The sequence below is a fragment of the Panthera uncia genome, chromosome X, assembly GCF_023721935.1.
Source record: "Panthera uncia isolate 11264 chromosome X, Puncia_PCG_1.0, whole genome shotgun sequence".
Lineage (NCBI taxonomy): Eukaryota > Metazoa > Chordata > Mammalia > Carnivora > Felidae > Panthera > Panthera uncia.
In genome coordinates, this window is record NC_064817.1 from 13,960,432 (window position 1) to 13,972,898 (window position 12,467).

The following is a 12,467-nucleotide window of genomic DNA, read 5'->3' on the forward strand; positions in this document are numbered from 1 at the left end:
CGTGGGACTTTAGAACCTTCTTTGTGTAGCCATTTGTTTCGCTAAGAAGCTCTTTTCAGGTTACCTTATATATCCAGCTGGACCCAAATTATTGTAATTGCTCGATAGTTACATGTGGTCAGGGCCATAAAAATCACCAGGAATCGCATTGTGTTATCATACCAATTTCAATAACAAAAAACACACTTACGGTGTGTACCGTACTGTGCCACCTTCCCTGGGGACCACAGAGCTTTCTCAGGCAGACTTTGGAATGGCCACGGAGGATGCTTCCTCAGGAGCAGTTTCTACCTGAGTCCATTCTCAAGCAATTTCCCTTTGATTTCAGTGCTCTGTTCCTTGAGATCATCGACATTTTATTAAAACTTTGCTGAGCCCTTAAACGCATGGCCCTTGAAGGTTGGCAGCCAGAGGTGCCCCGAGGCTAGGGCTACATCCTGATTGCAGGGTCCCTGGACCTTGAATTTCAGGATGCTTTCACATGCCTCTTCTGATGGTGGCCTCATCACACAGCACATAGAGGAGGAGAAGGAGTGAGCCACCTTTCGCCAGTGGGGAAGCCCACATTTCAGCAGTTGCCTGAGAATAGTTGGCCAGTGTGGGGCAGATGGCTGCCAGGACCCTCCCTTCTGCCTTGAAGCACAATCCCCCTGCGCAGTACAGCACCAGTGGGGTCTGGGCTCCAGCCACGCAGCAGACAAGCAGGGCAGCTCTTAAGCCCATGTTAGAAATCCAGAACCTCCTGTGAGTGAACTGTGTTTTAGCGTCTGTAGGGCTTTTGCTCCTTTTTCTCTGCTTTGCTCACTTTTCAGTGTTCAAATCTTACCCTACCCCCCAAAAAGTAAAAGTGTGGAAAGGGAACGTTTAGATTTTTGCAATGTCAAGGGAAAGGGAAAATCAGGGAGATAAGAACAGAAGGGGGATATGCAATTTGTAGCTGAGTACACTGCTACCTAATTGAAACATTACATTTCTTCAGTTCTCTGTTGCCGCTAGATATGGTTGAATGGCTGAGTCCCGGCTTGTGAAAAATAAGTGGCAGCTTTATGCGGAGCTGTTGGGGAGTCTTCTCAAAAAGGGAGAGGCATGTTCCTTCTGCTGCTCCCTGCTGGCTGAAGCAGGAGATCCTTTCCCTGTGAAGATGGGATGCAGCCAGATAGAAGGTGCCTAAGCCTTTGATCCGCCACCACACCAGCTCTAGATTTCTTAGCTAGTTGTCATTAAAGATAAATAACTTTGATCTTATCTGAAAATGAACAGAAGGACAGATAAGGCTGGATTTAGCCCCTCCTTCCCCGTGCCCTCTGTGCTGGCTACAAGCAGTCATCTCAGATCTGTGCTCACTTCTCGCAGCTCTCCAGTCTACTCTAAATGAACTCCTATGTGCGCTCTCCTCTTTTCTTTCAGAGCCAGCCGTTAAAATCACTGCGTAAGCTGTTACATCTCTCTTCAGCCTCAAATCACCCGGCTTCCTCAGACCCCCGCTTCCAGCCCTTAACAACTCAACAAGCCAAAAATTCCTTCTCAGAAATTCGGATCCACCCCCTGAGCCAGGCCTCTGGCGGGAGCAGTAACATCCGGCAGGAGCCCACACCCAAGGGCCGGCCAGCCCTCCAGCTGCCAGGTCAGATGGACCCTGGTTGGCACGTGTCCTCTGTGAGCCGGAGTGCCACAGAGGGGCCCTCCTACTCTGAACAGCTGGGTGCCAAGAGTGGGCCAAACGGGCACCCTTATAACAGAACAAATCGGTCTCGAATGCCAAATCTGAATGATTTAAAAGAGACAGCCTTGTAGTGTGCGCTGGGGTAGGGGATGGGGGGTAGGTAAGCCAGTGGAGAGGGGACGGGAGGGTGTGGGTGGGTGGGGAATGGGCTGGGCTGGGCTGGGGTGGTCAGCCAGTATTTTCAGCTTTATGAAGGTGAGTGCAATATTGTATGTGTGGAGCCCTCTGGCTCCTCACGGCCACAAATGCTAGTCAGGGATCTCAGAGGCACAGGAGTTCCTTAGGGACCACCAGTCCCCTCGGATCTCGTGTGAGAATGGATAGAATGTGCCACTGAGGAAGAAGACATTCTTGCCAGTTTCTCCCCTGTACATTCCAGCTTTAGTGCAATCCCTGTTGAACTTGGGAAAGCCAGGGCATGTTCTGGTACTGCAAGGGATAGAAGAATTCATGTTGACCGATGCCCTTACCACAGATTTTTTTTGCCTAAACTAAACGTGGGGTTTATTGTAATCCAAGCATATCCCTTTGAAGGGTTAGCAGATGAACTAACTGTATGTCTTAAATTGTTTTCTAAACTCCCATATTTGATAGGATTTGTAACATTTATTTATAATTAATATTGTACTGTTCTAATCATACCTTTTATGTTAAATGTAAAGTTATTTTGAGCTGTTTGGAACATTGTGAAGCAGTGGGACAGCTACAGTAGTTTCTATAAAAACTAAACAGTAACATTTATATATTGCATCAGGAGTATTTTATTCTATATATAAATATATATATATGGTAAATATCTGTCTGTTTTCTAAATATAATCATTTAAAGAAAGTATCGTTATGACACTATCTGCCATATTTTTATACATTTGTGATATGAAGTGAGTATTATACTTCTAATCAAGGGAGTTGAATTGTGGCTCTGTGTGACCAACAGTGGGAACCGTGCTCAACTTTTAGGCCCCAGCAGTAGCCTCTAGACGTGGTCCTTGGTAGCAGATGAGATGCAGCATCTCCTTCCGAACCCACAGGCAAGAAAGCCAGCTAGGCCAGTGAGAGCTCAGCACGCCTCGTCTCCGTCCTCACGGTTGGCTCCTGTTCGCATCCAGGGACGATCCCTGTACCTGAGGGGAGAACAGATCCAGGGTGACTCATGGGTCTTCGTAGAGAGAATATGCTCTTCTCCTTCGCGTTAGTGTAGAGTGTAGACCAAAGATTTGCCAGCGAACATTCCTAGTTGCAAGTTCGTAAGAGGCACCTGTCTGCAGGTCTTGCAGACCAGCTCTATGCTCCTGAATCCTGTGCACTGTACCGGAGACTTTTGGCTGGTGGGGTGTGAGATACATGTGCGGCATTTCTATTTCTAAGTGTTTTGTTGTTGTTGTTGTTGTTGTTGTTGTTGTTGTTGCTGTTGCTCTTTCCAGTATATTTCAAAGGCTCCAGAAGCAATTCCAGATGTAGAGAAAATTGCTGTATTCACTCTTTCTTCCTGGGACTGTCCATTTATAACAAGGTTAGCATGTACATCAGTATATACACACACACGGTCAGAACAGGACTTCTTTTCCTCATTTGATCTCCTTCAACTCCCAAGTTACTCCCAAGCGTCATCAAGGCCTTTCGCCAGCAAGGGTTATAGCCCAGTGTCTCTGGGCCATCCTTGACAGAAATCACCTCAACGCCGTCCATCAAAAGAATTAGATTTTTGGAAGTAGTCTCTTAGCAATAATATTTCTAAAGCTCCCCCATCCCACACCCCTCAAAGGGGTAACTTCTCAATATTTATTACTTGTCCCAGGATTCTGAGAGCATAAGCCCCTGAATCAAGTCAGGATAATTGAAATGTGCTGAGTTACTGTTCCCCCTCCCCCGAGATTTTGAGAATCAGCTCTGATAATTATGAAGATTATAATGAAAAGGTCTTGGTTTCTTTGAAGCTTAAATTGTGTGCATATTACATTTTTATATAACTACTATAATGATGTGTATTGATTATATATAGAGGTCATTTTAAGGTGCTTTTTATTTGGTTTTAATAAGTATAATAGGCACTAAAATGAAACTCAACTGGGTACTATCATTAAAACAAGTTGATTCCAACCAATAGTCTGCATGCTCTTCAGTTCTTTTTATATCTTGTTTCTTTCACCAGTTCTGTACTGTTCAAGTAGCTCTGAATTCTGGCTTTTCCCAGGCAGCTGCTCAGTTATATAAGTGACGCGAACCTTAGCAGTTTTCGCCTGGACACTAATGACTCTGAAAGGGTGTGTAACTCTTCTTTTTCATACTAAATTTGTACCTTGTATCCCCCCTTGCAGACCAGAAACTACATTTTTTCCTCCGGAAAGACTTCTCACTGTGCTGTGCGCTTAGGAACTGCGCAGTCACATTGCCATGCTGTGGCATTTGAGGCTCATTGTCACCTAGGGGCTGGTTTCCCATGTTTTCATCCTTGCTAACACTGGGATCTCAGATGTTTGCAGAACATTTATATTCATGATGGTTCTTCAAAGAAGGGCTAGAATAATTGCCTTCTACCTAGAGCAAAGTAAACCTAACTGATGAAGAGTCAATACATACTTTTCGTACATTCCCAGATTTGAGCCAGAAAATATCTACAGTGTTTTCAACTAGTATTTTTGAGGTAGCTCTTTTATCCTCTTCTCAGCTTTTGTCCATTCTGACTTTTCATCGACCTCAGTAAGCTGTAATAAGTGAACTACAATCCACACTTCTGGCATGTATAATTCTCTTCCTGCTCGCTGTGGGGGATGGTCAAGTTTTCTCTCAAATCTAATGGGCCCTCTCTTAGCTTTTAACTGTTGTTTTCCTCCGGTTGATGAATCATTGACCTCACAAAAATTGCCATCCACAATGAGAAGGACTTGATTTAAAGTCACGAAAGTCTACATTTTCTTTAGGAAGGGAAAGTTACGATGTCCACGTTCTATTCTCTGCCCTTACTTCCTAAAGGATAGACTATGGCTGAATGAAGGCTTATGAATCACTTTGTGTTAGAGAAGTGTTGCTGATCACCTTTTGAAAAGAAACTCTGCTTCGCTCTTTTTCTACTTTTGCTCTGTCGCCATCCTCGTTTTTCTTCTCTGAAGTCCTGGATGAACTTTACTGAACCTTGCTTGGTCTCAGTCTGAGGGTTAGCCTCTTCAGAGCCCAAGATCAAAAGTGCTCCGTGCTAAGGAGCTCCAGTGAGTCGTCTCTGTAGCAGTGGTTCTCAGTCAGGGCCAGTTCTGCCTCCCTGGGACGTTTGGCAATGTCAGGAGACATGGTTGGTTGTTATAACTGGGAGCGGTAGGGTGCCCCTGGCATCTAGTGGGTGGAGGCCAGGGATGCTGCTGAACATCCTGTGTACACAGGACCCCCCCACAAACAAAGCATGATGAGCCCCGAATGTCAATAGTGGGGAGGTTGAGAAACCCTGCTCTACTGTACTCCAGGCCCACTCGTCTGCAGAGCTTGGCTCTGTCCTGGCTCTCTCCAGGCTACGGGAGAAACTGCGGGTATGAATTCTTCAGTATCCTAGTCTCTGAAAGAATCTTCTACCACTCTTTTTGAATCCCTGGAATCCTGTTTGTTTTCATTGTCTTGGGCCTGCTAAACGGTGCATTCTTTGGGAGGAGACCAGAGTGGCTTTATAGGTGTTTGAGAACTTAAATTCTAGGTCACCATCTTTAGAAAATCTTTCACAGAGCCATGAGGCTTATATTTAGAAGCAAGCAGCAGCCTGGCAGATTGGCATGATTTTTACCAACTGCTCAAAGGCATCCATGGCTTTTAGCTGTGTCTCCCAAAAGAAAATGTCATTGTTTTTTATTCAAGTCATTTAATAGCTCTTTACAAATATTGGCGTATGACAGACCGATTAGAAGCAAAAAACTCTTTACTGGTGGTTGTGATGTGGCTGTTACAGGAGTGTTTGTGCTGTACGCTTTGGTTAAATCTGTTTTAAAACCTGCTTTAAGATTTGCCATATGCAGTTGTGCTTTAATTCTAAGCTCAGAGCTGTGCTGGTTAGTTTCTAGTCGTGTCATGTATTATAAAGTATGTTGTGGTTGTAGAGTTAGCCAGTTTAGCATGTTCCTAATCTGAAAATTAGTGGACTTCGCTAGGAAATGCTATCCCATTTTCCCTTCCCAGCACCCCTTATCTTAGTTAACGTCATAGTATCCTCACTTCTTAAACTAGTTTTTAGAGTAAATAAGGAAAAAAAGCCATTTATTTTTCTTCTAGCTATGTATTGAGAATGACTCAATAAGTGTACAACTTTTTTTAACGGCCAGAGGGTTACTTTTCAAGTGTGTAGAAGGCTCTGTCCATTTCTGTTCACCAAGGTCCTGGTGGTGACCCAACTTTCAGCAAGGGCAATCAATCGCTCATTGCGACTTATTCCCAGAGTTCAGCTGGGACTCAGAAATCTGCATATTCTCTCCTGGTCACAACATTTTTTCTGGAGAGCACTGCTTTTATATCTAGAAGTTCGTTAACTCCTACATTATAGTGGGATATTGAGCTTCATGTGAGCACTGAGATCCACAGACTCATACTGTTGTGAGCTGGGGATGTGGTATGTGATACACTGAACCGAGTCAGAGCATATTGAAATATTTCCTTGCCTCCTTCAGTTCATCACTATTAAAGTGTGTAGGCAGAGAAAACTGATTTACACTTAAAAAAATAAGAAAATAAATAAATAAATAGATAAATGGTTTCTTTAAAAGGGCCTGCAGAAAAGTGTCCTGTTGCTAATCTCCAGGGCCAGAATCTCACAAGAACGTTCTCTCAGAGACTTAAAGAACCATCTTACAAAACAAAAACTTGTAAGTGGTTCTGATTTCTTCATTTTGTATCTTAACCAGCTGAGATATATAGAATATATCTATATGGGGTGTGACCCATCAGCTGGGTAAAAAATTCCGTCTTCGAAACCATAAGTAAATGCAAGAAAATGAGGCCGTGACAGGGCGAGTCCCTTGTCTGTCTGTCTGTATACACACAATGTGGTAGAAGTAAGGTGGCGAGGAAACTCTGGGCCTGCCGCCCTATCCTATTCTATCCTATCCTATCCTATCCTATCCTATTCTATTCTATTCTATTCTATTCTTTTTTAACTGAATGTACTATAAAAGATCATAGACTTGTGCCAAGTCAGTTACTACGTAAATATTCATTTCTCTTAGTGCTTTGTTGATTCATCAGCGTTAGGCCTGGTCCTGACTCCACCTTTCTCTACTCCAGGCACTGGCCCACCTTTCTGTGTATTTCCTATAGGATATTAAAGATGATCATGACCTACATTGTATCTTCATTCAATAACTGTTCACTCCCAGATTTGAGGGAGTTTGTCTTTTGTTTTGCCAGAAAAAATTTGTAGTAGTCTGCACGTTGGATTTCCAGGGCCAGAGAACTGCGGCAGTGAAACTGGTTTCACTTCTAAGGCCCTCCATTACCCATAAGGTTACGCTCTCTGAACCCCATTTGATCCTCGGGTTGTATTTTGACCCTCCTTTGGAATCTTTAAAAAAAAAAAAAAAAAAAAAAATCAGTTTCCATGTTGTATGCAGATTAGAAGTTGCCTTGTTTGCTACTCTTCCAGCACAGAGTATCAGGGAGAAAGAGGCCTTATCTGTTCCTCCAGCCCTTCCGTTTTGACAGACTGCTAAGAATTCCTCAGGACTTCCTTTGGTTTGGGATGTTACTTTCCCAAAAGCCTGATCTGATTCGTTTCAGGCATAGACAAGTTTGTCCTAGTGCCCTGCTTCAGGGCTAATCAGACGAAACCCAGGAATAGAAAAGGTAGATGCCTTGACTTTTGTCCCTGTTGGGGGATTAAAGTGTTTATCGCCAGAGTCATCAAAAGCTCTAGTTATAAAGCATTCAGAGTTTCAAGAAAAAAAAAAAAAAATGAAGCTTTTTCTCTTGGAGAACTTTTAAGTTCTCCACCGTGGCTTAGATTTTCCAAAATGGAAAGCAAAGCTCGTACGAACTCCATTTTCACTAGAGGTACACAAGTGAGTATAGTCCTCTCAGTCTCTTTCCCTCTCCTTGTTTCCTTCTTGGTCACTGATTGAGTCAGGCTGGAGGGGTAAGCTATGATCGCGAGAAGTGGATTCTCACTGTAAACTTGGATTGATTAACAGAAACAATAAAACCAAACAAAATAGTTGCCCCTAATTCCTATCTCCAAGAATTGCTTTGTGCCATTTCGAATTCAGGTAGTTATTCTGTATATACTTAGAAGACTGTTCTGAGCTTCTTCAATCTCTAGGAAGTTCAAAGGGGGTATCTGGGAAGACACAGGGCAGGGTGACTTCGAGAACCCTACTCATGCATGAAATAAAAAATAGGGATAAGCCAGAATGATGTAACATCCAAATTTGTGGTAGATGAAGAATCAGTGGAAATTCTTAATTGCACAGACTTTATAATCCATAATACAGAGTGTAATTCCATACTTTTTACTGTGGCAAGGGTGTGACGTGGTGTTAACCTTTTTAATTTTTGAATCCAAACTGAATTTAAAGTGTTGAATATTTAAATTCCTCACAAGCTAATTATGAACCATTTGTAAAGTGTTTATATAACTCTTTGTATCATGTGTTGGTACATCTTATCAAGTTTTTTCTGGCATGTATTCCATTCTAAACTTCTGTAAAATTTCTATTGTTGCTGTAAATATTATACAAATATCTATTCCGTGGTAACCTTAATTATCAGCATGAAATGGTCAATTTTTACTGAGCACAATGTATTTTTGAATGGATCTTCCCAAATGTCTTTAATAAAATGCAGATTTTGCACTGACTGATGTGATTGCCAGGCCGTCCCCATCTTGAGCACTGTGGTCCCTCGCTTTTGAACAGCAAGCAGCTCCTTGTTAGTTCCTTCTTTGTAAAGAACTCATTTGATTTCAAATGGGGGATAATGGGCCTTTGAAGTTGGAAGCAGTTTAAGGGACAGAAAGTAATGTTAAAGCAGGGCAAATCCTGTTATTTAATGATGATATTCTCTTTTTTTCCAATTTATAAAGCTTTTTTCTCCTCCTGGCATTTTGAAAACTGGTTTCTTTCGCACTTCGGTGTTGTGTCGTCTCCTTTGCACATTGCTAGACGCTCGCTTGGTGGTTTGGGAGGATGAGAAGATGTGTGCCTCCTGCTCAGTGTGATGGAGAAAGCAAAGATGAAGGAGCTTGGCAAACTTTTTGCCGGATGGTAAACATTTGGGGCTCTGTGGGCCATAGGTCTCTGACTACTCGACTCTGCCTCCACGCGGCTCTGCCGTCGTGGTGCAAGAGCAGCACAGGCAGTAGACAGAGGAATGAATCTGGTGTGTTCCAGTGAGACTTTGTTTACAAAAACAGGTGGCGGGGGGCAGATACACTGACCATTTTGGGCCCTCACTTTTGTCTTTGGGCATTTGCTCAGTGGGTCCTATTGTTAATGGGGGAAAGAACTTCACTTGTGTGAGAACATGTATAAATATTCTCCAGTGTTCTTTATCTTTCTAAACAGAGGGTAGGAGCTAAAACCCAGTGATTGGCATTCTTAAAAGCACTGTGTCACCAACTTCTTTACTCCCAAATTTCTCCTTACTGTCCCAGAAAATTGTGGCCTGTGATTTCAACTATAATTTTTATAAAGACTGAGTCAAAGCACGCAGGCCTTATAATTTTTCTGTTTGCAGCACTTACTGTGGCGGGGCACAATGCCAAGGGTTTCACTTTTATTACTACATTCACTTCTCACAGCAGTGCAGTGAAGCGAGTAGTATCCTCAGTTTGTAGACGAGGAGACTGAGGCTGGACTTTACGTTACCTTGCCCCAGGTCCCCTGGCTAGGATTTGAAGCCTAGTGTGCTCGCTGTGAAACCCACGCCCGTAAACAACTAGTAAGCCATGCAGTTCCGGCATCTCCGTGTGTAGAAAACTGATGTGGGGCTCGTGACATGGAGCAACGCATGTTTCCTCTCATCTCCCGGCGGGTGGTAATTGATTTGACTCGAGAATTCGAGCATTTCATTGAAACAAGTCACTGGAGGTCCAGGGCCCGGTGAAGTGGCTAAGAGCACAGGCTCTGGAGTCCGATTGCCCAAGTAGAATCCTAGCTCCATCACCTAGATCTTGGGTGGCCTTAGGCAAGTTACTTCACTTTTCTGTGCCTCAGTTTCCTTATCTTTAAATGGAAATAATAATAGTACCTACTTCATAGAATTGTGAGGATTTAACAAGATGATAACCTGCAAGGCACTTTATCAGTTCTAGGTAAATATTAGCTAGCTATTTTTTGTGCCTCGGTTGGCAGCCCTATGAAGTTGAGAAGCAATGTCCCTGAACCTTGACTGCCAGTTCTAGAGAGCTCATTAAGCACTTTACATGTATTTATCCTATTTGATATTTACATCAGCCTTGTAAAATTGTCAGGGTTAAGAAGCACCCAGCTTGGAGCTGTTCTTGGGGTCACGGGAAGCCACAGCCCTTACAGCTGTACATTTGTCAGCAGGCCTTGGCACCCCACACTCCAGGTAGACAAAAAGATGGGCTTCTGTCAGCACCTGTTCAGAGGCTCACCTTAGGGGTGTAATTTTCTGGCCTCGGACACTGAATTCATAGTGGTACCTTTATTTTGAAATACCTTTGCGTTGTCCAAGTAACCTTCTCCTACACTCCATACCAAAATCAGCTCAGATTTTTGTTTTTCATCTCGGCAACCCTTAATGCTACTTCTTTGTTCATAGCACGTTATTAGTTGTTTAAAAGTTTCCTGCAATATGTTATATATATTTTACCGTAATTAAAAAAAAAAAAATCTCCACGGGGCACCTGGGTGGCTCAGTTGGTTAAGCGTCCGACTTTGGCTCAGGTCATGATCTCGCGGTTTATGAGTTCGAGCCCCGCGTCGGGCTCTGTGCTGACAGCCCAGAATCTGGAGCCTGCTTCCGATTCTGTGTCTCCCGCTCTCTCTGCCCTTCCCCCACTTGTGCTCTGTCTCTGTCTCTCAAAAATGAATAAGTGTAAAAAAAAAAAAAATTACAAAAAACAAAATCTCCTGAAAGTGTAGACCACACTCTAGCATTTGTGAGAATAAAAGTAAACATGTTAACATAAGGTAAAATAATGAGTTTGTGCTACACTATATGTATGTTTTTTAATCAAGATTTTTCCCGCACCAAAAAAAAAAAATCATACTCCAAACACAGTTCATGTGTTTAATAGCAAGATTCTGTTAGGCTGCAGATGCCCCTCAATAAAAGTCTTGTTTTTATACTTTCTGTTCTAAATTAAATGAAGTAAATAATTAATATGCTGTTATACACAGTTTACCTACAGATTAACGTATTATGGATCTCAGTATCTCATTGTTTATTCTCAAGTATGGAGCGATTTCTGATGTGAAATCTCAGCTGGCTTCTTTGCAGAAATTGACACAGTGATTCTAGAATTCATATGGACATTCAAAGGACTCAGTAGCCCAGACAGCCTTGAAGAAGAACAAAGTTGGAGAGTTAACCTGTTCCAATTTCAAAACTTACTAAAAAGGCTACAGTAATGACAACTGTGTGGTACTGGTATAAAGGTAGACCTATAATGGAATAGAATTGAGGATCCAGAAACAAATTCTCACCTTTATGGTTAATTGATTTCTCAAAAAGGATGCCAAGACCATTCAGTGGGGAAAAAGTCTTTTCAACAAATGGTGCTGGGACAACTGGATGTCCACGTGCAGATACTGAAGTTGGACCCCTACCTCATACCATATACAAAAAGTAACCCCAAATAGATCAAAGGTCTAAATGTAAGAAGTAAAACTATAAAACTGTTGAAACATAGGAGTAAATCTTCATGATCGGGATTTGGCAATGGTACCTCAGATATGACACCAAACACACATGCAACAAAAAAGAATAAATTGGACTTTATCAAAATTTAAAAATGTGTTTCAAAGGACTCCATCAAGAGAGTAAGAAGATGACCTACCGAATAGGAGAAAGTATTTGCAAGGCACGTATCTCCTAAGGGGGTTGTATCTAGAATACTAAAGAGCTCTTACAATTTGTTAATAAAAAGGCCACCTGATTTTTAAATGGGCAAAGGATCGGAAAAGACATTTCTCCAAAGAAGTTATTCAAAAGGCCAGTGAACACATAAAAAAGATGCTTAGCATCATTAGTCCTAGGGAAATGCAAATCAAAAACGAGAGTGATGCTACTTCATACACACCAGGACGGCTCTAATCAAAAAGATGATAACAAACGTAGAGAACCTGAAACTCTCATATGTTGCTGGTAGGAATGCATAATGCTGTGGCCCCTTTGGAAAATTGTCTGACAGTTCCTAAAAAGGTTAGACGTAGAGTTACCATATGACCCCAGCATTCCACTCCTAGGTATATGCCCAAGATAAATAAAAACATATGTCCAAACAAAAACTTGTACACAGGTGTTTATAGCAGCATTATTCACAATAGCCAAAAATGTAGAAACAACCCAAATGTCCATCAACAGATGAACGGATAAATACAATGTGACCTATCCATATAACGGAATGATATTCAGCTAGAAGAAGGAATTAAGTGCATGCTACAACCTGAATGAAACTTGGAAAAACACTATGCTAAGCAAAAGAAGCCAGGCAGAAAATGATCCCATTTATATGAAATGTCCAGAATAGGCAAATCTACTGAGACAGAAAGTCCATCAGTGGTTGCCTAGGGCTGCGGGGACGAGTAGGTTGG

The 12,467-nt window shown here is 42.3% G+C and overlaps 1 protein-coding gene across 2 annotated transcripts in view; it reads left to right on the plus strand.

The window, feature by feature from the left end:
* The window catches only part of CDKL5 (cyclin dependent kinase like 5), a 198,762-nt gene extending 190,221 nt beyond the window's left edge, over window positions 1-8,541 (plus strand). For both annotated transcript variants that reach the window (XM_049643537.1, XM_049643538.1), the window contains exon 18: window positions 1,408-8,541. In XM_049643537.1, the coding sequence (XP_049499494.1) occupies window positions 1,408-1,794 (387 nt within the window). In that variant the 3' untranslated portion in view covers window positions 1,795-8,541. The remainder of the gene's footprint in view (window positions 1-1,407) is intronic.
* Window positions 8,542-12,467: the final 3,926 nt, after the last annotated feature.